The 27276-nt window shown below is 43.6% G+C and overlaps 2 protein-coding genes across 5 annotated transcripts in view; one reads left to right on the top strand and one right to left on the bottom strand.

Moving 5' to 3' along the window:
- TMC6 (transmembrane channel like 6) overlaps nucleotides 1–6603 on the bottom strand; it is a 47371-nt gene extending 40768 nt beyond the window's left edge. The window contains exon 1 of the mRNA XM_069952227.1: nucleotides 6564–6603. The gene's annotated coding sequence lies outside the window, so the exon portion shown is untranslated. The remainder of the gene's footprint in view (nucleotides 1–6563) is intronic.
- Nucleotides 958–27132, top strand: LOC138772098 (transmembrane channel-like protein 8). 4 transcript variants are annotated; one of them, XM_069952229.1, is made up of 16 exons: nucleotides 958–1014; nucleotides 8279–8407; nucleotides 10015–10163; nucleotides 10387–10533; nucleotides 10618–10688; nucleotides 11130–11269; nucleotides 14475–14622; nucleotides 14701–14871; nucleotides 14946–15097; nucleotides 16694–16814; nucleotides 19210–19307; nucleotides 19495–19678; nucleotides 19785–19915; nucleotides 23326–23484; nucleotides 25618–25696; nucleotides 26484–27132. In XM_069952229.1, the coding sequence occupies exons 2-16, from the start codon at nucleotides 8292–8294 to the stop codon at nucleotides 26559–26561; spliced, it is 1944 nt and encodes a 647-aa protein (XP_069808330.1). In that variant the 5' UTR covers nucleotides 958–1014; nucleotides 8279–8291; the 3' UTR covers nucleotides 26562–27132. The 4 variants fall into 4 exon arrangements, with proteins under 4 accessions (XP_069808330.1, XP_069808329.1, XP_069808332.1 ...); XM_069952228.1 differs by lacking the exon at nucleotides 958–1014 and adding an exon at nucleotides 6764–6822; XM_069952230.1 differs by lacking the exon at nucleotides 958–1014 and adding an exon at nucleotides 6981–7004.
- The last annotated feature ends 144 nt before the right edge of the window (nucleotides 27133–27276 follow it).

The raw sequence follows: 27276 nt of genomic DNA, 5'->3' as shown, positions 1-27276 counted from the left end.
GCGGAGATCTGCGCTTGGGCGAGCGACGGAATCTGCCGCAGGAATTTCTCCATGTGGATTCCTCAGTGTGAACCCACCCTTACACCATAGGATAAAAAGAAAGAAAGTTTCACTAAGAAATTAGACTTTATTGACTTTGGGCCAGTTCACACGGAGCAAAAGTGTCGTAATTCTGCAATGGAATTCTCCGCTGCGGAATTCCTCCTGCCTCAGGGTGTCAGTGAGAGGGCTTGCACCCCTCCGTTTCCGCCGAATGTCAATTCTTTGAGTGGAGAGCGGCAGGGGCGCGCAAGCCATCCCAAAGAGACACTGGGGGAGATTTATCAAACAAGGTGTAAAGTGAAACTGGCTGGGTTGCCCCCAGCAACCAATCAGAATCCACCTTTAATTTTCCAAAGAGTCTATGAGGAATGAAAGGTGGAATCTGATTGGTTGCTAGGGGCAACTGAGCCAGTTTCACGTTACACCATGTTTGATATATCTTCCCCACTATGTGACACTGAGGCAGGAGAGCGCCGCCACGGAATTCTGACACTTTTGCTCCATGTAAACTGGCCCCAAGAGTAAAAAATTAGAGCGCTCTTCCAAAAGGTGATGCGGATGCAGCGTGAAAATATATTCAATTCTTCTCAAAGTTCAGTTCAGATGAATGGAAGAGAAGCAAAACTTACTGCAACAAAAAAATCTCCTGCTTAAAAACTTGTGAACTTTGTGGCACAGCGCACTTCATAAGGTTTCCTGAGAACACTCCAGTCATCTGCAGAGCGCTGACATCAGCCGGCAGCTGAGCTCCGCTTGCTAATATCCTATATTTCTTGCCCCAACACGTCCCTCACTCCAGATTACATTCATACATGAGAAGGAATGCTTCAGGTTCAGTCTGTACATACTTCTCTACATAGCTTTTTAGTTCATCACCCTTTACTGCAGAAATCTAAGAAACACTACCATGCTGGAAAAGCAGAGGCGTTGCCTCATCGTCCAAAAATGTATGAAGTTGGTTGCAACAGCGCTGTAAGTTTTTTAGACGGCTTTGGACTATAAAATTACCCAGAAATGACCATATGACTAAAAAAATGCCCCAAAACAGGTCTTTGTGCACATACCCTTTAAAGGGGCATTCGGGAGAAATAAATGTTGTCAGATCAACTGGTGTAAGAAAGTTATATAGATTTATAAGTTAATTCTATTTAAAAATCTCAAGTTTCCATACTTTCAGCTGTTGTATGTCCTGCAGGAAATGAACTTTGAAATGGTGCTCTTTGCTGCCACCTTTGTCTGTGACAGGAACTGTCCAGAGCAGTACAAATACCTATAAAAAACCTTTCCTGCTCTGGACAGAGGTGGCAGCAAAGAGCACTGTGTCAGACTGGAAAGAATACACCACTTTCTGCAGAACATACAGCAGCTAATAAGTACTGTAAGAATTGAGCTTTTCAAACAGGATGATTTTTACAAATCTGTATAACTTTCTGATACCATTTCTTTGTAGTACAGCTTTAAGCTGTCCGAGAATTTATTTTTTACACAGCTTCTGCTTTGTGACTTGAAATAACTGGCAGCGCCAGAGCTGACTTGTGTTCTGTCGGGGGTCACGCAGGCGATTTGATGCCTAATATTTTATATCCACATGAACAATAGCTGCATTATTCTGCTAGATTCTGTTGAATAGACACAGGGCTGTTGTGTTGGACAGTACAGTCAGACATCTGATGATGAATAATGTTATACAGATTCTTTGTCAGGATTGCACATGAATGTATTGTCATGATATAGAATGTTGTAGGAAAGAAAGGTTGTGTTATTAGAGAGTGGGATTTTACACGGCCATCTCTAGGGGAAATGCACTAGTACAAGATGCCAAACTTTGTTCCATCTAGTGCATTGGTTACAGTCCACGTGTCACACTTGCTATGCTTGCTATAGTGATGCTGAATGATGGAGTTTACTTTGTGGCACTGTATGGTATCTTTTTGGTCTGGGATGGTGGTGGCATGTATAGCACTGCTGTATGTTGGTAATTCTATGGACATCTTATTTGGTACTGTGGTTCTCTGAAAACAAATTTAGATTATGTCTCTTTATTCTGGGGTTTGCTATTGGGCATTTTCATTTTAGCGTTTGCACTAAAGGGGTTATCCAGCGAAAATCTTTTTTCTTTCACTTCAACTGGTTTCAGAAAGTTATATAGATTTGTAATTTACTTCTGTTTAAAAATCTCAAGTCTTTCCATACTTATCAGCTGCTGTATGTCCTGCAGGAAATATCTTTTTTTCTTTTCAGTCTCACACAGTGCTCTCTGCTGCCACCTCTGTCCGAGACAGGAAATGTCCAGAGCCGGAGAGGATTTCTGAGGTGATTTGCTACAGCTCTTGAGAGTTTCTGTCTCGGACAGTGGTGGCAGCAGAGAGTACTGTGCCAGACTGAAAAGAAAACATTTACTGTAGGACATACAGCAGCTGATAAGTATGGGAAGACAAGGTTTTTAAATAGACGTAAATTACAAATCTATATAACTTTCTGAAACCAGTTGATTTGGAAAAAAAAAAAATCCCAACCAGTGTGCACCATTGAACACATACACCCAGTGGGACTGCCACCTTCTGGACCTACAGATACTCCAAATACATTCACCTATAAAGAGGATGAAGCACGGAGGATACTGGAAGGGTTCTCCGCGGAATGAGCTTAGTACTTCCTCAGCTGATCTGATTAAATTAGGGATGGTCCGAACCGAGTTCGGTTCGGGTTCGTACGAACCCGAACTCTCGGTAATGATTCCCATAGCCATAGGCTGTATCCCAGGCGATTCTCCCGCTGTATCCACCCGCTCCACGGAGCGGACAGACAGCGGGAATCTGATGCTGAGCGTTCGGGTTTATACGAACCCTAACCTCGGAGGGTTCGGACCATCCCTAGATGAAATGCAAATGGGAAGGTGAGCACAAGAAACTGATCTCCCTTATGGTGCGTTTACACAGACATATTTATCTGACAGATTTCTGAGGCCACGACCAGGAACAGACTATAAACCGAGATCAGGTCAGAAAGGAAAGACGGATTTCTCCTCTTTTCAGATCCATTCCTGGCTTTGGCTTCAAGAATCTGTCAGATAAATCTGTCTGTGTAAATGCACCATTAAACTACACATCTTCACACTCACCAAGTACGACAGAGCCCGGAGAATCCCCAAGGGCTTACACCTCCACCTTCCTCCAACTCTGTTTCTTACTAACCAGTCGTTCTTCAAGCGACTCTGTACCCACAATCTGACCCCCCCCCACAAAACCACTTGTATCTTCAGATAGCTGCTTTTAATCCAAGATCTGTCCTGGGGTCCGTTTGGCAGGTGATGCAGTTATTGTCATAAAAAACTACTTTTCAACTGGCAGCCCTGTGCCCTTTGGCCATGGCTTAGTTTGTGTATGCATTAGGCTAGCGCACCCTCTCTGTCCCTCCTCCCCGCCCTCTTCACCATTTTTCCTATTCCTCTGCAGGGAAAACTACACAGGTGCCTTAACGATCCAGCCCATGTGCCGTGCTGACACAGGTGATGAATAGGAGGCAATCTGCCTGGAGCATTCCTAATGATGAGGAGGGCGGGGATGAGGGACAGAGAGGTTGTGCCAGCCTAATGTATACACAATGTAAGCCACAGCCAAAGGGCACGGAGCTGCCAGTTTAAAAGTTGTTTTTTTAGGACAATAACTGCATCACCTGCCAAACAGACCCAGGACAGATCTTGGATTAAAAACAGCTATCTGAAGGTACAAGCGGTTTGGGGGGGGGGGGGGGGTCAGATTGTGGGTACAGAGTCGCTTTCAGTCCTACTCATAGTTGTTTTTTGCAGATACACACTGTTACATGGAGTATTTGGATAAGAAGGTGGAGCTTATATTACATGGACATCACCAGTGTTGGACTGGGCCACCGAGGAGGCGGGGAAATCCCCGGTGGGCCTCGAGCTGGAGACGGCCCCACCCCCTGTCAGGGTACATATGGCTGGAGACTGCAGCAAGCCCAGCTGGGGCCCCGTGCTCCCGGGGGGCCCACTCTATTGCCGGATTCCTGTTTAACTGGAAGCAATCGCAACAATCACTTTCAGTTAAATGTAGTAGGCTTCCAGCCCTGTCAACCACTCTTGTCACTACAAGCAGTGTTTTGCTTGCGGTCACAAGAGTGTCGTCCCCGCACCCGGCCGATGTGCAGCTCTGTGGCGGAGTCCAGTGCAGCGTGCGCCACTGACCAGCGACGGGGGAGCGTGTGGTAAGAGGAGTTGTGTTTCGTTTTTTTTAATCAGAGGGGGACAACATAGGGGGCTGGACAGTACTGTGGGCTATATATGACGGCTGGACAGTACTGGGGGCTATATATGGGAGCTGGGCAATACTGGGGGCTATATATGGGGGCTAAACAGTACTGGGGGCTATATGTAGGGGCTGGACAGTACTGGGGGCTATATATGGGGGCTGGACAGTACTGGGGGCTATATATGGGAGCTGGGCAATACTGGGGGCTATATATGGGGGCTGAACAGTACTGGGGGCTATATATGGGGTCTGGACAGTACTGGGGGCTATATGTAGGGGCTGGACAGTACTGGGGGCTATATATGGGGGCTGGACAGTACTGGGGGCTATATATGGGGGCTGGACAGTACTGAGGGCTATATATGGGGGCTGGACAGTACTGTGGGCTATATATAGGGGCTGGACAGTACTGGGGGCTATATATGGGGGCTGGACAGTACTGGGGGCTATAAGGGGGCTGGACAGTACTGGGGGCTATATATGGGGGCTGGACAGTACTGGGGGCTATAAGGGGGCTGGACAGTGCTGGGGGCTATAAGGGGGCTGGACAGTACTGGGGGCTATAAAGGGGCTGGACAGTACTGGGGGCTATAAAGGGGCTGGACAGTACTGGGGGCTAAAAGGGGATGCACAGAGGGTGTCATCTACTATATAGGGACTACACAGTGGGGGGGTGTTTACTATAGGAGATGCACATAGGGCCATCTATATGGAGAACTGAACTGGGGACCATCTCTATTTTTTTTTACAAAGAGTCAGGGCTACCCACTGAAAGAGGGCTTAAAGGGGCCGATATACATGTGCAGTTTGTAAAGAGATGAGGATCTTGAGGAATGAGAAGCCTAATATCTTTGTTTGGCAGACTCTGTGGATTTGTGGCTTTGGAGAAGAAGATGAAAAGGGAAGAACTCTGATCAGAGAAGACGCCCCCTGTGAGTCACCTGATGTAACTGCACTGTAATGTATATGGTGTACAGAACCTGTGTAGGGCTGTGTCCATCTCTATATGACTGGATCTTTGTACAGTGAATTATTCAGTAGCAGCGGTGGTGTTAGTCAGTATGTGGTGGTATTAGTCAGTATGTGGTGGTATTATCTGTTACTTATAATCTGGTACTGTGTTTTACTTGATTTAGTATACAGGATTTGGTCAGTAACAGTATGGCGGTAATATATGTGTGGGGATATTTGCTCTTTATATACTGGTGTTATTGGTAGCTGTATGACTATTGTATCTAAGTATACAGTGTTATCATGCAAAGGAAATTGTCTTATAGCCTGATTATACAGGCCAATTATCAGTAACAAGTGCTCCTAGGAAGCCTATTCAGCAGATGATCGGCCCATGTAAAAGTGCCAGAGATCAGCTGACAAGTGAACAAATGCCCCATAGTCGGCTGATTTGATCTTTTGTGCGGCTGTAAAAATCATTGCTGTCGGCCGCACATCTCTGTGTATCCCTGCCCTGCCGATTAGCAATGGTTTGCAGCCCTACACTTCCCCTATTTTACGCCGTGTTAATGGACCCTTATTAATGTTACCATAGATAAGTGTGGTGGCTGAAGGGTACGCCCCAAGAATAATTTCCCCTGGTGGGCCCAAGGCACTCCAGTCCCACACTGGACATCACCTCCCAGCATCTGCATTATTCTCTTTGTTCTAGCAACTCTAGACAAACAAATGGACAAGATCGGTGCTAAGAGCCCCATATTAAGCAAGTGGGCAAAGGCACTTGGTGGCATGCTTTACTCCCCGGCTTGCAGTGATTTCATCTCGTTTCTCTGGACGGTGCCATTATATGTCTATGGGGTTGTTGAGAGAGACAGGATGGACACCTCTGTGAGAAGGGGAGTACACTACAACCCTCTTATTGTGTTCTGGTGACTGGTTGACTGATCAAAACTTTTGACATTTGTCCCTGTGATCTCAAAGGTTTTTCTAAATGACAGATAATCTGTAAGATCACCAATGTTTCTACATTCAACACAGAACTGTTCACTTGATGTACGTATATTACATGCATATATGCATAGAGAAGATTCCTGAGTGTCATCTGCTATATATATATGTATTGTGTGTGTGTGTTGCAGATTGCGGATGTCGGACATGGATAATGCTTCGGTATTTGCAGTTGTGTTCTGAAATCTGCGTCATGTAGTCTGCAACAGTATCTAAACTGAAGACGAATCGTTTCACCTCTGAGCCCTGACATACAGCTGTTTTCCCCCCAGTACTTACAGTACATCCTCTTACCTGGTGCTGGTGGTAGACTGTGGCGCCCTCAAACCTCTGTTACTTTGGTCTCTCGGGATCTATCTAATATATGAGTATATGGCTACAAATAGGTTCATGGTCTCACAAGATGCATATAGAGCTGGGTAAAGAAGACGTGTTGCACCCATTGTGGTTTCCTGAACACATATTTACGTCTTGCAACTTCCTGTCAAATTTTCTGCTCAACATAAGCAGCGAACGAGACAAGAGGGTGAGGTTCTGACAACGAAATAAGAAGGTAAGGGCGATTTATGTATGTGAGATCCCGGCAATATAGGAGTATAGACAAGAGTCATAGTAAGCAAGGCGTCTGGTTAGACTGCTAGAAACCAGACCAGGCCCAGTCACTAGATCCCCACTGGACTATCGTAGACAGGATAACAGAAAAACCAGCATCAGCTCATCGCCATATGGAACTAGGTATATCCAGGTGCTATCAGAGGAAAGTTTGATGATATAGATCTTATTTTTCTGTGTAACCCAACTAGAAGATGAGCATGTTATTGGATAACAAGGAATTTTGGATAAAAATTACAATCAATTATTCATGCTATGCGAAAAATCCAGTATAAGGCTGCTCACTCCTCTTCTTCATCCTATGATACAGAAATCAGCTCACATATAGTAAGACTTAGCTCATGGCTGGATAATTTACAGGCTGTAGAGCATCAGGTTTCACAGAAGACAGCAAAGGTTAGCTGTCAGCTATACAGAATATTACTTGGGATGCTACTTGTTCATGAATGTAATATTATGTCCCACGTGAATCCCTAATTCCAAAGAATCTTTGTTGGGCGCACTTTAACTTGGCAGATAAAGCAATTATGACTGTCAACTAAATTTCTGTTCGATGCTGTATGGAACCTGTATCCTCCTTGTCCACCTGTATTTCATCCTGTATCCAAGCTGAATGTGGCCCAACAGGGTACTAGTTTTTTTTCTTTTAGACGCAGTAAAGGGCTTGTCCAGCAAAAATCTTTTTCTTTCAAATCAACTGGTTTCAGAAAGTTATATAGATTTGTAATTGACTTCTGTTTCAAAATCTAAACTCTTCCAATCTTTGTCCGCTGCTGTATGTCCTGCAGGAAATGTTGTTTTCTTTTCAGTCTGACACAGTGCTCTCTGCTGACATCTCTGGCCGAGACAGGAACTGTCCACAGATGGAGAGGTTTTCTATGAGGATTTGCTACTGCTCTGGTCAGTTCCTGTCTCGGACAGAGATGGCAGCAGAGAGCACTGTGTCAGACTGAAAAGAAAACAACATTTCCTGCAGGACATACAGCAGCTGATAAGTATGGAAAGACTTGAGATTTTTAAATAGAAGTAAATTACAAATCTATATAACTTTCTGAAACCAGTCGATTTGAAAGAAATAGATTTTCGCTTTAATTTAGATAACACACCACACAAAAACATGCATAAACTTTACCCAAAAAGTAATAAACTTTGTTTCGTTTGTAAAATAAGTATATTTTGGAGCCTAAAAATACACTGTTTGAATATGGTCTTATAGTTTTGGAAACTCAGGAGAACAACAGGTAGCAGATCCGTGAGGTATGGAATATGAGCCAATGCCATTTTGAAAGTAGAGAGAATTGTGTTGCTTTTACTTTACACAGATATAGCAATGTGAACTGTAATCCAAATTTGTTACAGCTTTGTTCTCAATGTGTATTTGCTTTATATAACTACAGGGGTTGCTGAGAAATGGATGAATTTAAAGCCAAAACATGGAATAGTGGCGACAAAAATAGGATAACAAAAGTAAAATATAATAATCTCCGAGATAATCCTGTGCCAATGGAAGAAAAGCGTAGATTAAGGTCAGTGAATAATACTAAGGTATCTTGTATAATTGTGAGGTAAAATTACCGTATTTTCTGGCATATAAGACGACCCCCAACTTTTTCAGTTTAAATATAGAGTTTGGGATGTAGTCACTGTACAGTATATGACTATCCTTCTTCCAATGCACACCAAATAAAAGTTAATATAAAACATCAGACAGCAGCGAGATCTGAGCGGCAGAGAAGGAGGTACGGTAATAGGATACAAGGGACCTCAAAAGTGGCCACGGCCGCATCCCCTCTGTATACAGCTGCTGTATGAAGGGGCAGAATAAGCTGCAGGCATCCGGGGTATGGAAAAAAGAGATATGGTAGAGCGGCGCTCTGCCCAGAAAACACACCTCTTTCACCCATCTGACCCACCCTTGTATCCTACCGGTATCACTGTACATCCTTCTCTGCCTCTCAGATCTTGTACATGTTCATGTGCGTTGTTTCACTGCAGTCTTCAGCAGCAAGATCTAAGAGGCAGAGAAGGAGGTACAGCGATACCGATAGGACACAAGGGTAGGTCAGACGGGTGAAAGAGGTGTGTTTTTCTGGGCACAGCGCCATTCTACCATATCTCTCTCTTTCCATACCCAGGGCCGTATTTACCACTAGGCACCTGTGGTCCGGTGCCTAGGGCAGCACCTTGCAGGGGCAGCACCAGGGAGGATGGGGAAGGAAACAACTTTGGTTTTTGTTTCTATTTTTTTAGTCTCCCACCTCCCGTTCAGACTTTGCCAGTAAACCTGGTGTCTTTTCAAGGGGGGGAATGGTGATATTGGTTAGGTCCGGTATGGCGGTGTTATCCAGTCACAGTATGGCGGTATTGGTCAGGTCTGGCGGTGTTATCCAGTCACAGTATGGCGGTATTGGCCGGGTCTGGTATGGTGGTGTTATCCAGTCACAGTATGGCGGTATTTTTCAGGTCTGGTATGGCGGTGTTATCCAGTCACAGTATGGTGGAATTGGTCGGGTCTCGTGTGGCGGTGTTATCCAGTAACAGTATGGTGGTATTGTTCAGGTCTGATGTGGCGGTGTTAAATGTGACTTCTGGAGCTATTACCTACCAATCTACCGATCCTGTGGTGAAAATGGGGCATTTTTTTAGGTTTAGTGCCTAGGGCAGCAGCAGCTGGTAATACGGCCTTGTCCATACCCCAAACGCCTGCAGCTTGCTCTGCTGTCATACAGTCACCGCATACAGCGGGGATGTGGTTGTGTTTAAGCTTCCCCAATCGTATGTGGCGATCGCAGATTCTCCAGTCTGGTTCCGAAGTTTCTCAGCACCCAGCGTATGAGACAACCCCTGACTTTTGGAAAATACAGTAACTGGTAGATCCAAGGATGACCAACCTGCATTAGGCACACCATTATCTTTTAGTACTTTGCCATCCACAAAACCCAAATTGTTCGATTGTTACCAAAACTGCTACTTGTGATCTTCTTCTCTGTGGCCCTCAGCCATCAGTAATACACAGATCCTCGTGTGTGCTCTGATTGTTCAGAAAGTGGTAGAATTCCTGTTGGATGCTGGATTAAAGGGAAAGAATGGTCCCAGGTGGAGATGATATAAAGGGTACATTTTGCTTTTACAGGGGAATCATGCAGTCTGAAGGCTATAATGTTGGTTTCTGGAATCCATGGACTCAGAAACACCACGTGTATTTTTGGCCATCTTGTCCCAAGGGGGAGCGAGTTCTCTTAACCTTCAAATTGTGGGAGAAATCCCTCATTGATATTAGAGGTGAGAAAGAAATAAGTAAGCACCAGGTGGTCTCGGGGTCATCTGAGGTAGGTGCCCTATCAAGGGTGGATTTGTAATAGGACATTTACAAAATATGACAACCTTGGTATAGTCCATGGTGGTCCCAATCAGTCCTATATACCCTGAACTACAAATGAAATTCACTACAGGACAGACATGATTGTATTAATATTTGGCCGTATGTTTTATTATCCCCATCCAGTCAGGTTTGGATCGAGTGTCAGCTCGTATTTCTTGTTCCTTCGATTCCTGTTGCTCTTGAACTTTGCTTCCCTCATCCTGACCACTGGTTTGATCATTCTTCCAATCGTGTTTCTCAATAAGACAGAACGCAACCACAGTTTTATAGGTAAGTATTTAAATGTATAGATAGAGAAGATTCCGCTGTTTGATCCATTACTATGCTTTTACTGGGTTCCAAACTCTTCATCAGGGTGTGGGAACGCATCAACCAATCAAAGCCAATCCCTGCAAAGTCCGCTGCTGGATGTATTCACAGGAGAAGTGAGTAGTGGCTGAGTGCTATGTTACACTTTATGGAATACCAATGATTTCCATGAATAGTCCAATAGTTTTATACATACAAACTTCCATTATTCTGTTCCCAGTGTATGCTAGGATATGATTGCTCAACAAACTAAAATATGAATGGATATCTTGCCCTTATTGGTCTAAGCCATTGTCAGATTTATAGATTGTGGCCTGGAATATATACCTTGTAAAAGGTCATTGGGCCATCTGTGTGTTTTAGGAAGCCTATGACCACTGGATGGGACACAGGGGGCAACAGATCCATCTTTTTGCACCTAGCATTCCTATCCACAACTTTTGATTGTTGGAAATATATGAGCCTTGCCTTATAGTTCTGCAAATTGTTGTTTTTTTTTACATCTGGTATGTTTTTTTTACATCTGGTATATTTACTGTTATCTGTGTACATTACAGGGCTTCATGAAGGACACATTCCTTTTCTATGGACATTACACTGATGTGAAGGAGAAAGATGATACCTTCAGTGTCCGGCTCTCATACTTGCTGACTCCTTTTATATTCTTATTAATCTGTAGCCTTGGCCTCTTACGATGGTATGAGTCCTTTACAACTTACTCTTGCTCTGTTTAAAGTGACTCTTTACCCACAATCTGCCCCCCCCCCCAACCGCTTGTACCTTTTGGATAGGTGCTTTTAATCCAAGTAACAACAAAGCAAAGAAAAAATCAGCTCACCCAAATCCTCAGACCTGTAAGTGTCAATCCTCGGTGGAGCACGGATGGCAATGGGCCGACTCCCATCCACAAATACAAATGCAATGTGCCAAATGGCAAAAAATGTAAATCCAGCTCCAACCAGTGCAATAAAAAAATCCAAATTTATTATAAATGCATGTTAAAAATTACATGGACGTCCATACAAAAGAAAGAACCGACGCGTTTCAGAGCCTAAGCTCCTTAGTCATGGCTGACTTCCACATGCTATGTAGCCATATTTATAGCTATTGTTAGTACAAGCACCTGGGGTTTGGTACCTCCCACAAAGGGGGTTGTAACCACAACCTCATTACAGAGCAATCCACAGAAGGAAAACATGTATGTGGAACACGCACAAACAGTAAAAACAATAAACATAATAAGCTAGGTGAACATATACGGTGCAATATAGATAATCAGTAGATGTAAGCTAGATCATTTTTCATATTCAAGCCTCTTGGATTACGGGTATCCAGTTCAAGTATCCAAAACGCCTCCCTCAGATGAAGCTATGGTATGGCAGGTATATAGATGACCTCCTCCTGGTGTGGCAAGGGGGAGGAGCCAATGTACAGGATTTCCACACTTTTCTTAACACGAATTGTTTTAATTTACAGTTCACTATCCAATCTGATGTGACATGTATTTCTTTCTTGGATGTATTATTCATGGCAGATAAAAAAGGCATTTCCACTTCTCTGTTCCGTAAACCCACCTCAGGTAATGGCATACTTCATGCAACAAGTGGTCATTCATCACATGTTACACGCAATTTACCCATAGGTGAGTTCATTAGGGCTCGTCGAGCATGCTCCACTGACACTGCATACCATTCTACTAGTCACGATTTACAATTAAGACTTACTAAACGTGGATACAAAAATGGCGTCATACGGAGGGCTCGAGCCATTGCGGAATCCCATAACCGTAGTTACCATCTTCAGGATAGATCCACAAGAATCCTCCAGTCTGACACAATAACACCTCCTGTATTTTCTACTCCTTTCAGTGCTCAGTTCTCTAGCATCCGTAACATTATACATAAGCATTTACCAGTACTCATGGGTGATTTAGATTGTGCATCTATTCTGTCTGGAGGGATCAAATGTGTAGCCAAACGTGCTAAATCATTGGCAAATGTCCTGTCTCCTAGTGTCCTCACTGATACACATCATGACACGTGGTTATCTGTGAAGGGGTGTTTTCCATGTGCATCTAGTAGGTGTTCAGTGTGCAAATTTGTTCCAAAAGCAAAAACATTTACATCCACTGCTAATCACAAAAAGTTTGACATAAAGATGTGTATTAATTGTGATACTAAATATGTGATTTACCTTGCAGAGTGTAAGAAATGTTTACTACAATATGTCGGATGTACCTCCAGGAAGTTAAAAAAGCGCCTCGCTGAACACATCTCGGATGTCTCTGCGGCCTCCAGACTCCTCTCCAACAGGTCTTTCTCTGGTCTTACTAAACATTTTGTGAACTGTCACTCAGGAGATATGTCTTCTCTATCGGTATGTGGCATAGAGAAAGTCCAGGCCAATGCAAGAGGTGGAGACTGGATCAGGCAGCTTCATCTGAGGGAGGCGTTTTGGATACTTGAACTGGATACCCGTAATCCAAGAGGCTTGAATATGAAAAATGATCTAGCTTACATCTACTGATTATCTATATTGCACCGTATATGTTCACCTAGCTTTTTATGTTTATTGTTTTTACTGTTTGTGCGTGTTCCACATACATGTTTTCCTTCTGTGGATTGCTCTGTAATGAGGTTGTGGTTACAACCCCCTTGTGGGAGGTACCAAACCCCAGGTGCTTGTACTAACAATGGCTATAAATATGGCTACATAGCATGTGGAAGTCAGCCATGACTAAGGAGCTTAGGCTCTGAAACGCGTCGGTTCTTTATTTTGTATGGACGTCCATGTAATTTAAACATGCATTTATAATAAATTTGGATTTTTTTATTGCACTGGTTGGAGCTGGATTTACATTTTTTGCCATTTGGCACATTGCTTTTAATCCAAGATCTGTCCTGGGGTCTGTTTGTCAGGTGATACAGTTATTGTCCTAAAAAACAACTTTTAAACTTGCAGTCCTGTGTCAAATTGGCGTGGCCTAGAGTGTCTGTGCCCTAGGATTGCAACACCTCTCTGTCCCTCCTCCCCACCCTCTTCACCATTAAGAATGGCCCTGGCAGAATTTCTTCTATTCCTCACTTGTCTGAACACGATCCAGCCCATGTGCTGTGCTCACACAGGTGATGAATAGTAGAAAACCTGCCTGGAACATTCTTAATGATGAGGAGGGCTGGGATGAGGGACAGAGAGGCAGTGCAAGCCTAATGCACAGACACTCTAGGCCACACCAATTTGACACAGGGCTGCAAATTTAAAGTTGTTTTTTTTAGGACAATAACTGCATCACCTGCTGAACGGATCCCAGGACAGATCTTGAATTAAAAGAAGCTATCTGAAGGTACAAGCGGTTTGGGGGGGGGGGCAGATTGTGGGTGCAGAGTGGCTTTAAGCTTAATACTATGTCCCAACACAATTTGTTTAGCCATTTTTGAGCCTCAAAAAATGCCAAAAAAACTGGGGATTTTTTTTCCATTTGGTATGTTTTTTTTCAGCAGTTTTAAGATTTTAGTCTGGTTTTTGGTCTATATTTTCAGCTGTTTTTCCAGGCCATTTTAGGTTGCCCAGTAACAAGACTAGGCAACCTGTTTAGTCTACACCCACATTTTCTCGGCTAAACAGTTCTCGGGAAACACTTCATAGGTCTCAGTTAAAGACTTTAAAATATCTGTTTAGGGCTTTTTGAAATAATATGGGATGGGTCACCTATAGTTGGCTTCCTGGCACACCAGGGGCATGGATTGTCCTCCTGGGCACACAAAAACACACTTCATCCTCTGGCAGTACCTGAATTTTCTTTTAGTAATAGTAATATTTTGTGGCCAGATGTGTGACCATGTCTTCATCACCATGTCTTAAAACCATGTCTTGATCATATCTTAAACCTTTTTGACTCACAGTACGGTGAAAGGAATAACCCAAAGACGTGTGTGTCACAGACACTATGGGACCTCGATCAGTAGCAAAGTCTTTTCAGGTTGGGATTTCTGTGTGAGAGGAACGGTGACATCTACGCTCAAGCAGAAGAGTTTCAGCGATGATATCAAGGTTTGTCAGACTCTCCATGTCCTATGTGTCTTACATCTACGTAGTTTGTAGTCATCTAATATTTTTTCATTCTCAAAGTCTTATTTGGCCGAGGAGTATTGGCATTATCTAGCGGCCCAACATTCACTGCATGAAAGAGTTTGCATTATTGTTTTGCGCGTTTGTCTCAATGGTATCATCCTGGCTCTGATGGTTGGAGGACTTTATGTCATATATCTGGCTTTTGGGGTGTCTCAAGATTTTCAGGAGGTAAGTACAATGTTCAGATGCCCATCTCCTTTCCAATACAGCTGAATGATCTTTAACTCCAGTATGTTCCTCAGAGGTCAAGTGATCCATTCCTCAGCCTGGTGACTCAGTATCTTGTGCCTATTGTCATCTCGTTGGTTCTTCTGATCCTGCCATATTTCTTCATGTTTATGGTAAAATTTGAAGGCTTGTCACCAAGTGCGGAGATCACCTCTACTCTCATCAGGTGAATAACAATTAGTAAAGTGTTCTTCATGCATCTAACCCTAGGTTTGCCCTTCATTTTTCACTTCATCTCTTTTGCTGAACCTACTCTCGGCAAAATGGCATATGGCAGTACCAGCAAAACAGACTACTGTATACTGTATATCTCTTTAGTCAAGCTGTTGCCAAATACAACAATACAATGAACAACTATTTGAAGGTCAAATGACACCACTGCACCATTACCACATATTACCACCTCATAACTACATGTTACCATTATACTCTTACTATAAAACCCTTTATTCCAACAGCAATAACAACACTATACTTACCACCACCTAATGAGTGAGTAACATTATCATCATCATTTCAGACCATTTTTACATCCATACAGTAAGCATATTACAGACAGTTTATTTAAGGATATCTTGTGGCATTTGCTTATTGTGCCCCACGCACTGAAACCTTCCCTTTGGAGGGACACAGATCTACAAATGAATAAGTTCAGGGAGACAACTATGAGAATGGAGGTGTAAGTCGCTGAAAAGTTAAAGGGGAACCACTGGCCGGCCCATCCAATGATTATCAATGGAGGGGGCCGTCCGGATCGGTGCTTGGAGGGGCCCCCAGTGCTCCTAAAAGCTTTACTGGGCAGAGGGTTTCATACCTGACAGAACAGGAATGGCGCAAAAGATGAAGGTAACAGACATTCCTTCATCGTCAGCGCCCCTAATGCCCACTAGTTTAACCTGCTGATAGTTCCTCTTTAATGGTGCGTTCACACCTACAGGATCTGCAGAAGATTTGATGCTGTGTTCAGTTATTTAACTGAAATCTGCTGCAGAAAATCAGCTGCAGATCCTGTAGGTGTGAACGCACCCTAAATGAGCTTTGGGAGTTTATAATGTTCTTAATTTCTTTTTATTGTCTCCTTTTTTTGTTTGTTTCCTGGGCAGGGTAGGGTCCTGCTATAACTTTTTTCTGTCCCCCCTGTGGACCCTGCCTTTACTCTCTTTATTGCCCTTCTCACAGAATAATAATATGTGCTTTGTGTTCTGCGTATGTGACTTTTAAGGGGGTATTTTACTCAAACATAACTTTTCATATGTTGCTGCCCATGGTGAGACTAACAATTTATTCCATATGTCATTATCTATCTAGTCTCCTTAACCCAGTTCTGAGCTGCTGCTTTCTGCTTAAGACACAAACAACTGTGTGTGAGCTTTGCTCTTTGTCTCCCCCTCCTCCCGACTGAGACGGCTGATGTAAACAGGTTCCTATCTGCAACTTTCCAGCAACTTTGTAATGCTGGGAGGGATAATCACAGTGAGTTCATCAGCAGCTTAACCCATCATTACAAAGAAGCTACAAAGTTGCAGTTGCCTGTCTGAGACGGGCGAATGGGGGGAGGGACGACGGAGTGAACAGCTCACATACAGTTTTTTGTGTCTTAGCAGAAAGCAGCAGCTCAGAAATGGGGGAAGGAGACTGAAATAGAATGAATTGTTAGTCTTACCATGGGCAAAACATTTCGTGTTTTGTTCCTGTTTTTTCCCTTGTTCCTTGTAGTTTCCCTTACATTTGAAACTTAATTTGGATTCATTTCCTTGTACAGGTGTGTAATTCTCAGGCTCGGAATCTTGACAATGGTCTTATTTTCTCTTGGTCAAAAGATCTTGTGCTTAGGGGGCTCCAAGACATCATGTGAAAATTGTGGCTATAATACGCAATTCCAGGTGAGATTCCCTGTGTATATGAGCAGATTTGGACACTGGAAAGTGTCACAGTAGTAACTGGGCACCCACTTCTTTTGTTGTGGTTCCAGCTGAAGTAGATAAGTGCTTCTCAAACTTTTTCTACTGGAGCCTCACCCAACAGACCAAGGCAATGCCTGGGCCTCACCACACTGACCAAGAGGATGCCTGGGCCTCATCTGTGGTAAAAATCTGTTTAAAAGCTGAAGATAATGCTAGAGCTACCTTTCACCTGTCTCCCAAGCTCTATATACTAATGAAGCAAGTACAAAATAATATTAAAATCGAGATTTTTGCAAATTGCAAAAGGACTGTGCAGATGATAGTTACTTTGTGAAAACTGGCTCATTAGCTGGGCCTCACCAACAACTAGGGGGCGCCTCACAGTTCGAGAAGCACTGAAGTAGATAAACGTTGTAAATTCTATTCTTGAGGTGTCTATACGCAAGAGTTGATGGCCAACTGGCCTGATGATTTTGGCTGAATGGGCCAACTATTTGTAACAGGAAATACATGTGGACTTGCTGTGCTGTGTTTAATGGGGTTGGCCACTTTATTGTAAAATTACTCAGAGTCCTGTATTAGTAAGCACTTTACTCACTGACAATAGCTCCCGTAGCACTGATATTGGAAGCTTTGGTGTGCCATCCTGCTCTGTATACAGAGGAGGAATACTGTTTATAATATGGCCAAGCATGAAGGTGCACATGACCATGTGATGCGGCATATACAGTGGTACCTTGGTTTAAGAGTAACTTGGTTTAAGAGCGTTTTGGTTTAAGAGCTCACAGTTTTTCTAAATTGTGACTTGGTTTAAGAGCATTGCTTCGGTTTAAGAGCTCCCTGTACTAGGTGGGAGCGTGAGTTGGGGAGGGACATGGTCTATATAGCGGGGTCTACAGCCCTGTACTCTAACCCAGGAAGTCTCCCTTGCCTTCCAAATCATAGCAGATCCACTTCAGGCTGGGGCTTACATCAGGGGACAGAACTGTGGAGGTAATCTCTTCATAGCTGTAACCCCTCTCTCCCCGGACAGAGTGCTGCATGTATGTGCCCACATATGTACTGCTCGGTCCTTCATGCTCCCTGCAGTCTCTGTCAGTCCTGATTGGTCCATGCTGAGCACACCCCCCTTCTCCATTGCTGTCATGTGACCACACAGACCTCTGACAGCAGCCCTGCTTCTCTATTCTAGTATGTTGTATTACGCTACTGCATTATAGGGATCTGCAGTTCCTGTATCTACAAACTGCTGCTGTGTTTCAGGTTTATGCAGTTACTATACATTTTACTCCACATGCTGATTGCTATACTGCACAGTAACTTATAATATCACATATTCAGCTGTTTATAAATGTCTGTTTCATTTGTCTTACATGTTATTCAAAATATAAAATCATTATTTTTGGGAAGTGGAACCAATTGTCTGCATATCAGTGATTTCTTATGGGAAAATTTGCTTTGGTTTAAGAGCGGATTTGGATTACAAGCAAAGTCCCAGAACGAATTATGCTCGTAATCCAAGGCACCACTGTACAGGGTAAGGAAAGGACGCCTGTAGGACCATGCTCTTCCATTTTTTTGCCATTCTTGGCCATGTTATGGATTGATCTCCATCTGGCATAGCAGAGAACAGAGAAGGATGGCAAAGGGAGAGAGGCTTCTGTTCACTGTGCTGTAAAATTGACTCTTTAACCACACAGCTGTATGGGGGGCCCATTTGGGTCTTGGGTCAAACAACAAAGTTATACAACTTTGTAATGTGTGTTATGTAAGTGAATGGCCCCCTTCCCCGTGTCCCCCCACCGCCGGAAGTGTGGTGCAATACACTCACCAGATTACTGTCGACCCCGGACACCATCTTGGGTCGAAGAGCATCATCTTCGGGATGCCGGCTGGACCGCTCCAGCCCTCCCTCATGCCGGCCCCCCTCTGCCGCGTCATCAGCTGCTCAGCCGCGATTGGCTGAGCATAGTTATGCTCATTGGCTGAGCGGCCAATTATGCTCATTGGCCGTTATTGGCTGAGCATAGTTATGCTCAGCCAATCGTGGCTGAGCAGTTGATGACGCAGCAGAGGGGGGGCCGGCATGAGGGAGGGCTGGAGCGGTCCGGCCGGCCTCCCGAAGATGATGCTCTTAGACCCAAGATGGTGTCCGGGGTTGACAGTAATCTGGTGAGTGTACTGCACCACACTTCCGGGGGTGGGGGGACACGGGGAAGGGGGCCATTCGCTTACATAACACACATTACAAAGTTGTATAAGTTTCTCATGTGTGTTATTTAGTGAATAATTTTTAAATGCCGCACTATCCCTTTAAGACCCATTTTTCTTTTATTCCCTACAACTCATTTACTTCTATTGTTTGTCTGAACAGTGCTGGGAGACATCGGTGGGGCAAGAGTTTTACAAGTTGTCCATTTATCACTTCCTTCAACTGGTAGTAGAGTTCTTCTTTCTGCAGATGCCTCGCAGGTAAGTACAAAGCAGCTTTATATGTTTTATTTTATTGCTTTCTGCTTCTCAGGAATATTTACTATAAGAACCTTGTATAGCTTCATTCAGGTGACTACTGAGGTTAGGTTTGTGCTCAACTCCTATATTATATAGTCATCCAATGCCATTTACTGGTTCTCATTGTCAATATCTTCTCATTCTCCAGCTTCCTGTTTTCCCGATACCAGTGTCGTTTGGTTCGCTGGCTTGGGAAGGAGAAATTCTGTCTATCCCAGAATGTACTGAATACAGTGTATGGCCAGACTGTAGTGTGGGGGGGAATGTTCTATTCCCCACTGCTACCACTGCTCAACCTCATCTTCCTTTTCATCACCTACTATATTAAAAAGGTCAGATGGCAAAACCTTGGCCAAATTAAAGATTTTCGTATGTGTAAGGTTAAATTATTGACAATAAAAACCGTGGAGTCAGATTGTTCTTTTTTATCTTTTTTAGTATTCCCTGTACCACCTGTGTGATGTCTCTCCAAAATTGTTTCGAGAATCAACCCTGAAAATCCTGTTTCACTTTGTCCTGTTTCTAGGCCTCATGAAAGTCTTTTTTCCCTTATCGTACCTGTTGACAAGGTAAATGATAGAGGCTGCACGTTGTAAGGTTAGGTAATAACACATCTATGGTGCCTTGCAAAAAGTAATAATGCCCTTCGTGTTTTTCCTGTTTTGTTGCATTACAAACCTGTCACAAACGTGAAAAAACTGTAAAAAAAAAGAAAAGAAAAACATAAGAAATATGTTCACCACATGCTGTTCAGTAAAATCCAGACTACTCAAACTGATGGAGGAAGGTTCTATAGCAGGGGTCCTCAACTGGCCGCCCCACCGACCGCGGAGGCCAGCTGTACAGACCCCTGCTGCAGCTCAGTATACCTGTATACTGAGCTGCGCTGCTCCCCTCTGCACAGTAACTATGAGCGGTCATAACGAGCGCTCATGGTTACCATGCAGGAGCAGCACTGGCAGAGAGGGAGCCGGTGGCTCCCTCCCTGTCAGTCACTTTTGTGGCTGCAGTGGTCACAAGAGGCCGTTCTGTGTCTCTGGTGCCAGCGCTCGAGTGACGTCACTGGAGTGCCAACACCAGGACAAGGGGAGAGCAGAGGGGAAGAGAAGAGGAGATGCCCAAACCCAGGTGAGTATAATTTTTTTTTTTTAATGTTATATACTCTATGGGAGGGGGAGCACAGGGGGGCTATATAACTGGGGAGCACACAGCAGGGGTGCTATATGGGGGAGGGAACAGGGGGACTATATACAGATGTAGCCAGGGTTAACATGATCCCTGACTCAAGAATTGTGTCAGGGTGCTATGCTAAGTCAATTAGAGTGTCGAGTTAAATGCGTCATTGTGATCAAGTTAACCCTGGCTACATCTGTACTACTGGGGGAGCGGACGGGGGGCTATATGGGAGGGGGAGCACACAGGGGCTCTATATACTACTGGGGAGCACAAAGTGGGGGGTCTATATACTACTGGGTGAGCGCACAGGGGGACTATATACTACTGGGGGAGCGCACAGGGGTCTATATACTACTGGGGGAGCCAAAAAGGGTCTGTATACTACTGGGGGAGCAACAAGGGGGCTATATACTACTGGGGGAGCGCAACACGTTTACTAATGATGTTCAGCTCAGGCCTTCACCTGACAATAGACCCTGGTAAGTGGACGTTCACTAAAAGTTGTTGAGTACCACTGTTCTATAGAACTAAATCTGAAATTTTGGGCCATCATAGGAAATTCTATGTGTGGTGCAACCCAGCATTTCCCATCAAACTTAAATTACTATTCCCACAGTGAAGCATGGTGGTGGCAGTATGCTTTTCATTAGCAAAGACTGGAAAACTATTATAAGAAAGATGAATGGTGGTAAATACAGGGCAAATCTTGATGGAAGAATTGTTTCCATCTGCCAGAAATTTGAGGCTGGGATGCAGATTCAACTTCCAGAAGGGCAATAACCCTAAACTTACTGCTGAAGCTACACTGGACGGGTTGGGTACCTGTCACTATGTGCTGCACAGTTTATTGTGGAGAGTGGCAGCTCAGATTCCATTATAATTAATGGGGTACTCCGATGCTGATTAAAAAAAAACAACTATTAATCAATCATAAACCTAGTTTTCACACTTACCATCCAGTCTGTCTCTGTTTGAATTTCCCGCTGTTTGCAGGTCCCTGAAGCTCCAGTTGGTGTCTTAATTTTTTCTTTGCTTCCTGGTTTGGGGTTTCCCATGATACACTTTGTCTCCTGTGATGTCTAACTCACTCGGTAGAACTGTTAGATGGCTTACAGCTTGCTCAGCCAATCAGGTCTGAGCAACCTGAGTCATCTGACAAAGAGAGGTTGGCCTAACAGGGCTTAGACCCGCCTCCCTCTTGATGATGTCATTGTCACAAAATGGCTGCCACAGAGCAGCCTGGGGTCAACAGTCATTAGGTAAGAATGAGTTTACTTCGCTTCCTGGTGGGGTATTAAGGGGGGTAAATATAGGGAAGGGGGGTAGAAAGGTGATTGAAGCATATTACAAAGTTATATAACTTTGTAATGTGTTTCAATTACTGGAAAAAAGCTTTTTGCTGGAATACCCCTTTAATAAGGCTTTTGCGGGGAACTTGCCTGGCATGGGGCATTAATTCTAACATAAAGGAGTTGGTGTAGTTTTGCCGGAAAGATTGGGCAAAACCCACAGTGTCTAGATGTGCTAAGTGGAGACATAAGCTTAGAGAATGGTATCTATATTTACAGGTGGTTAGGTATAGGTGATTCCACAATGTATAGACTTTCAGGTGGATGAATATTTATAACTCATTAAATTTATGGTTTTGGTCTTGTTTTATATGTGTAAAAACAATAATTAGCATTAAAAAAAATTGCATCCTGAGAGTGTCTGACCTTGTTTAAATCAAAGTGTAAAAATTTGGGTGAATACTTTCACAAGGTGCAATAATAGGCATGACTGCTTGTATATTACAGATTACGGGGACATATCAAAATTTAGATGGTACATGGGTCAATTACAATGTTGGACAGTGTTTTATTATCTGCAATTTTATAATTTTGTCCACAAAATAGGTGGCACTTACAGTATTTCTTAAGGCCCTATTACACTGAGCGATAATCTGCCCACTCAGGCCAATTTGGCAGATTATCGTTTTGTGTAATAAAGACAACGATCAACCGAAGAGACGATCATCCGTTGATCGTTGTCTTTCAACCGTTTCGCTACGTGTAATAGTGATGGGAGGTCCGTGGCCAAAAAAAGGGGAAGCAATAAACTTTATATATACCTGTTTATGCTCCCTGGTGTTCTCCTCCATTCTGCCTGCTGGACCTTCATAGTCAGTCTCTTAAGGTGACAGTCTGCTCAGCCAATCACTGGCTAAGATGGCACAGTGCGGCAGCTAGTGATTGGTTGAGAAGCCTGTTACTTCAGAAACCGGCTCATTTTACACAACAGGCTGCTCAACCAATGAGTGGTCACGGCACTGTGCCATCGCGGCCAGTGATTGGCTGAGCAGTCTGTTACTTCAGAGAGCAGCTCATTTTACACAAGGACTGCACAGATATCGCTAACAATATATATACGGCCCTTGCTGCATTACTATCGAGCCATTTAATAGGCTCAGTAAGCGAGTGCTGATCTAGTAGATTGGTGCACGCTTACACTAGTCATCGGGCTAGGCATCAGGCCGTGTAATATAGCCCTTACTAAGGAGATAACATCATGTAATTTCAACCAAGTATGATAATAGGATGTGCCTGACAGCTACCATATCTTTAGGTGAATGCACAGTAGCAGCTTGTAAACATTTTATATGTTAATAAACAGGCATTATATCCCAATATAAAAAGGCATTATAACTTATTATATGAATCTACCGTAAGGGATTGTCCAACAACTTTAGTCTACATAGAAACCTATTAGATTACTTAGAGTAATTCTTTATCTTGTGTTTTTTCCACTTTTAATCCTCTGACAGCGCTCGCCCTTCTCACACTTGTGGCTTGTTTACTGACTACAACACTCCATGGGAAGCTGTGCAGAACAGCACTCGCTCAGCACTGCCCCCTGTAGCCCTGACTGTACTCTCATATTTGACGTCAGACATTGTTGCCTATAGCCTGCTTTTAATTCTGTGGTAAGTCAACCAGAGTTGTATCCAGTGAATAATCTTTGTTTTACAGTCCCACATGTGATGTAATATATTCCAATCATTTGGCCGCTTGCAATATACTTTTACAGGTTTCTTAAAGGGGTATTCCTATTTCAGCATACATAGTTATTCGTGTAGGGCACGTTAAGTTGAAGTGTACCTGTTTGTATAAACTTTTGACATGTCATAGAGATATGTCAAAAGTTTTGATTGTGAAGTTCATTCATTCTCGGCACTCACCATCATGCTTCATAAATTTTTAGAAAAGTTTTTTAGACGGCACTTCTGTGTCTAGGGTGGTGCTTGCAGTAAGAAAAAATTCCAACAGTATTATAAAAGTTCATTCTCGGCACTCACCATCATGCTTCATAAATTTTTATTGTAGAAAAAAAGTCCATCAAAAAAATATATAACTGCAACAGGACATTTCGGCGTCAAGCCTTCCTCAACTGTCTGAGGAGTTAAGGGAGGCTTGACGCCGAAACATCCTGTTGCAGTTGTATATTTTTTTTATGGACTTTTTGTTAAGAACTCACCTGCCAGGGCTCCTGCGTCGGTCGGCGCTAGGACTCAGCGCCGACGCGGCCGCCCTAGCCGGGTGACGTCACGGAGACCCGACGGCGTCCCTGGTTACCAGGGACAACGCGGCTCCAAGTCACACGCGGCAGCCGCCCAGACTCTGCAGCTGAACGGCATTATGCTCGGGCTGAGGGGCGGATCGCTTCCCCACTCGGTCCGTAGCATGCCAGCTGCTGTGCGTTTGGGATCAGGAGGTCGGACCAATGGTGTGCTGGTCCGGCCTCCTGACCCAGTATAAAGTATTCTCACTAACCAGCTCACATCGCTGGCTATTAGTTGTTCTGATCCCAGCTCCCCAGTTCCCTGTATTCTGCCATACCCTTTCTCTATTGTCTTGCCTGGAATCTGACCTTTGCCTGTCCCCTGACTTCCCGTGTCTTTCTGATTTGGTACTGCGTTGCTCGTTCGGTTTCTGACTTGGCTAGTTGACTTTCCTGCATTGTGTTTGTCTGTCTGTCTGCGTTTTATGTTTTGCACGTATACAGCATAGGGATTGTCTTCGTGGTTGTCCGCGACCGCTTAGGGTCGTCCGAGGCAAGTAGGCAAGTGTCAGTGGGTGGGATCAGATTCAGGGCCCACTGTCCCGTGTCTTGTCTTCACCTGCCATTCTTGACACTTTTTTTCTACAATAAAAATTTATGAAGCATGATGGTGAGTGCCGAGAATGAACTTTTATAATACTGTTGGAATTTTTTCTTACTGCGAGCACCACCCTAGACACAGAAGTGCCGTCTAAAAAACTTTTTTCTAAAAGTTTTGATTGGTCCGGGTCTGAGTGTTCAAACCCGTACCGATTGAGAGAACAAGTGCAAGTCCTCTCCTGACTCTGTCACCTGATCAATCGGGCTCTGTCTGATAACCTATGTAAGGGCCCTATTCCACCGGACGATTATCGTTAGCATAATCGTTAACGATTAACGATCTCAAACGACCGCTATTGCGAAAGACCTAAAAACGTTCACTCATTTCCATGGAACGATAATCGTTACTTATGATCGTAATTGCGATCGTTTCTTCTTCCGTATTTCTTCGCTATTGCGTTCGTATCTATTGCGAACGACCGAACGATGTCTTATTCAATGCGAACGATTTGCGAACGTTTTGCGAACGAGCAACGATAAAAATAGGTCCAGGTCTTATAAAGCGATCAGCGATTTCTCGTTCGGTCGTTAATCGTTACTGCATTTCAACCGAACGATTATCGTTTAGATTCGAACGATTTAACGATAATCTGAACGATAATCGTCCGGTGGAATAGGGCCCTAAGTCTATGAAGCCCTTAATCCTTCTTTGTAGTTTGCTTAAAGGGGTTGTCCAGACTCACTCACTCTCCCACACACACACACACACACACATACACACACACACACATCTCTATGACATTAGAGTAACTCCCCCACTCACATCTCTATGACATTAAGCATATAGAGATGATGCTGCATGTCGGAGGGAACCATCGGCTGATTAGTGATTGCTTTGTGTAATAGGGGATGTGTGGCTTAAGGCTGATTGCTGTTTTTTTTCCCTTTGTTTTTATAGTCTTGTGCTAACTTGCTATGTCTCCCGTGTCCGGCAGAATGAACTAGATTTGGAGCATCTCAAGGACCTCTTGTCTAATGTAAGAATGGGGAAGTAACAAACAAGTATGACGTGATTTCAGACAGATTTCAGTCTCATTTCAGATTGTGACCCTAACATACAGTCTCTGGTAATAACAAGTATAAAAAAAAATACATTCAACAAATCAACCTCATTAAGATCAAAGTTGGCCGAGCTGTTTAAGCAAAAAAATGTTTGAGGAAGAAAGGAAAAGAAATGGTTGGGGTGGACGTGTACCATATACGCAACCTGTAGAAATACGCCCAGTAGAAAAGGCCACTGTTGGCTTGTGTGCTATTACATTGGATGTAAGCCACTGAAGTAAAGACAATGGGGGACATTTATGAACAGTCTGCCTGAGTCTGACGTATGCCCCGTTCGCCCGATGGGCGGGCTGGGGGGGGGGGGGGGCGTGACAAGGTGGGGGAGGAGGCATGGCCTCCTCCTGCGCCTCATTTATTATGTTTACGACTGCTCACAGGCATAAATCATCATCCAAATCTAAATTAGATCCAAATCTAAATCCAATCTAGATTTAGTATGCCGGGCAAAAGTTTGGGCGCCCAGCCAGCCGGATTGACTAAGAGGCGTGTTCCCTGCTGGGGAAAAGGGGCGGTCCTAATATAAGGCCGGGGTACTTGTACGCTGGTCTTCATAAATCCCCACCCTATGACTTACTATTACTAGTGAATTGTTATAGCGACATGTTATGTTAACCTCTAGCCAACTCAACAATATATGTGTAGCGAACATATCAAGCCTATAGTCATTGTGGTTCATGTATCCAACTCCTTTTCTCATTTTAGCAAATAAAAGATAAAGAATTCCTGGTTCGAAGACTGAGGAAAGAACAAAACATTCAGAGTCAAGTGGTTGACCATTAGTTCTATACCCAGCGATGTGACTTGCTGAAGAGTGGAAACTTCCTACATCTTTGTGGTGAAATACAGTAGTTTACGCTGTCATTGAGCCTCGGTAGAAGACACGTTATTATGGCTTTTCATATTGGACTTAGGGTTGTGTAACCATGTTATGCAAAAGAGTGCCAAGTGTAAGACATAGTAGCAAAAAAATTATTTCCAGTGAGACCAGTAAGCCAGGATAAGCAAATTGGTGGCCAAGTGCCAGTATTCAAAGGGGTATTCTGAGTTAACCGTCCCATAAAAACCATTCCCAGAACACTTACCCATATTCTGAGCCACAGTCTCTGTGCCACTATACCGGTGATCAGATGATGGCAACACCTAAGGAGACAAAAAAAAACCTACAGCTTGCCCCACAAAAAAAAATATCAAGCCCTGACACACCTACAGCATCCGAAAAATAAAAAGAGTTATGGCTGTCAGAATATTATAACATCTTTTTTTTATTCCTCTTATTGTGCAATAGTAGTAGTTAAACATAAAAAAAAATAAACTGGATATTGTCACACTTGTAGTGACTTGCAGAATAAAGATAACGTTATTTATAATGCATGGTGAATTACAAATTTTTTTTTTATCTCGCATCCCCAAACATTATAACAAAAACTGATCAAAATGCCATTTGTACCCCAAAATGAAACCAATAAAACTACAGCTCAATCTCACAAAAAAATCA

This window comes from Dendropsophus ebraccatus, chromosome 14, assembly GCF_027789765.1.
Source record: "Dendropsophus ebraccatus isolate aDenEbr1 chromosome 14, aDenEbr1.pat, whole genome shotgun sequence".
NCBI classification, from domain to species: domain Eukaryota; kingdom Metazoa; phylum Chordata; class Amphibia; order Anura; family Hylidae; genus Dendropsophus; species Dendropsophus ebraccatus.
Note: the sequence above shows the minus strand (reverse complement) of the source record. Positions and strands in the feature narration are given on the sequence as shown.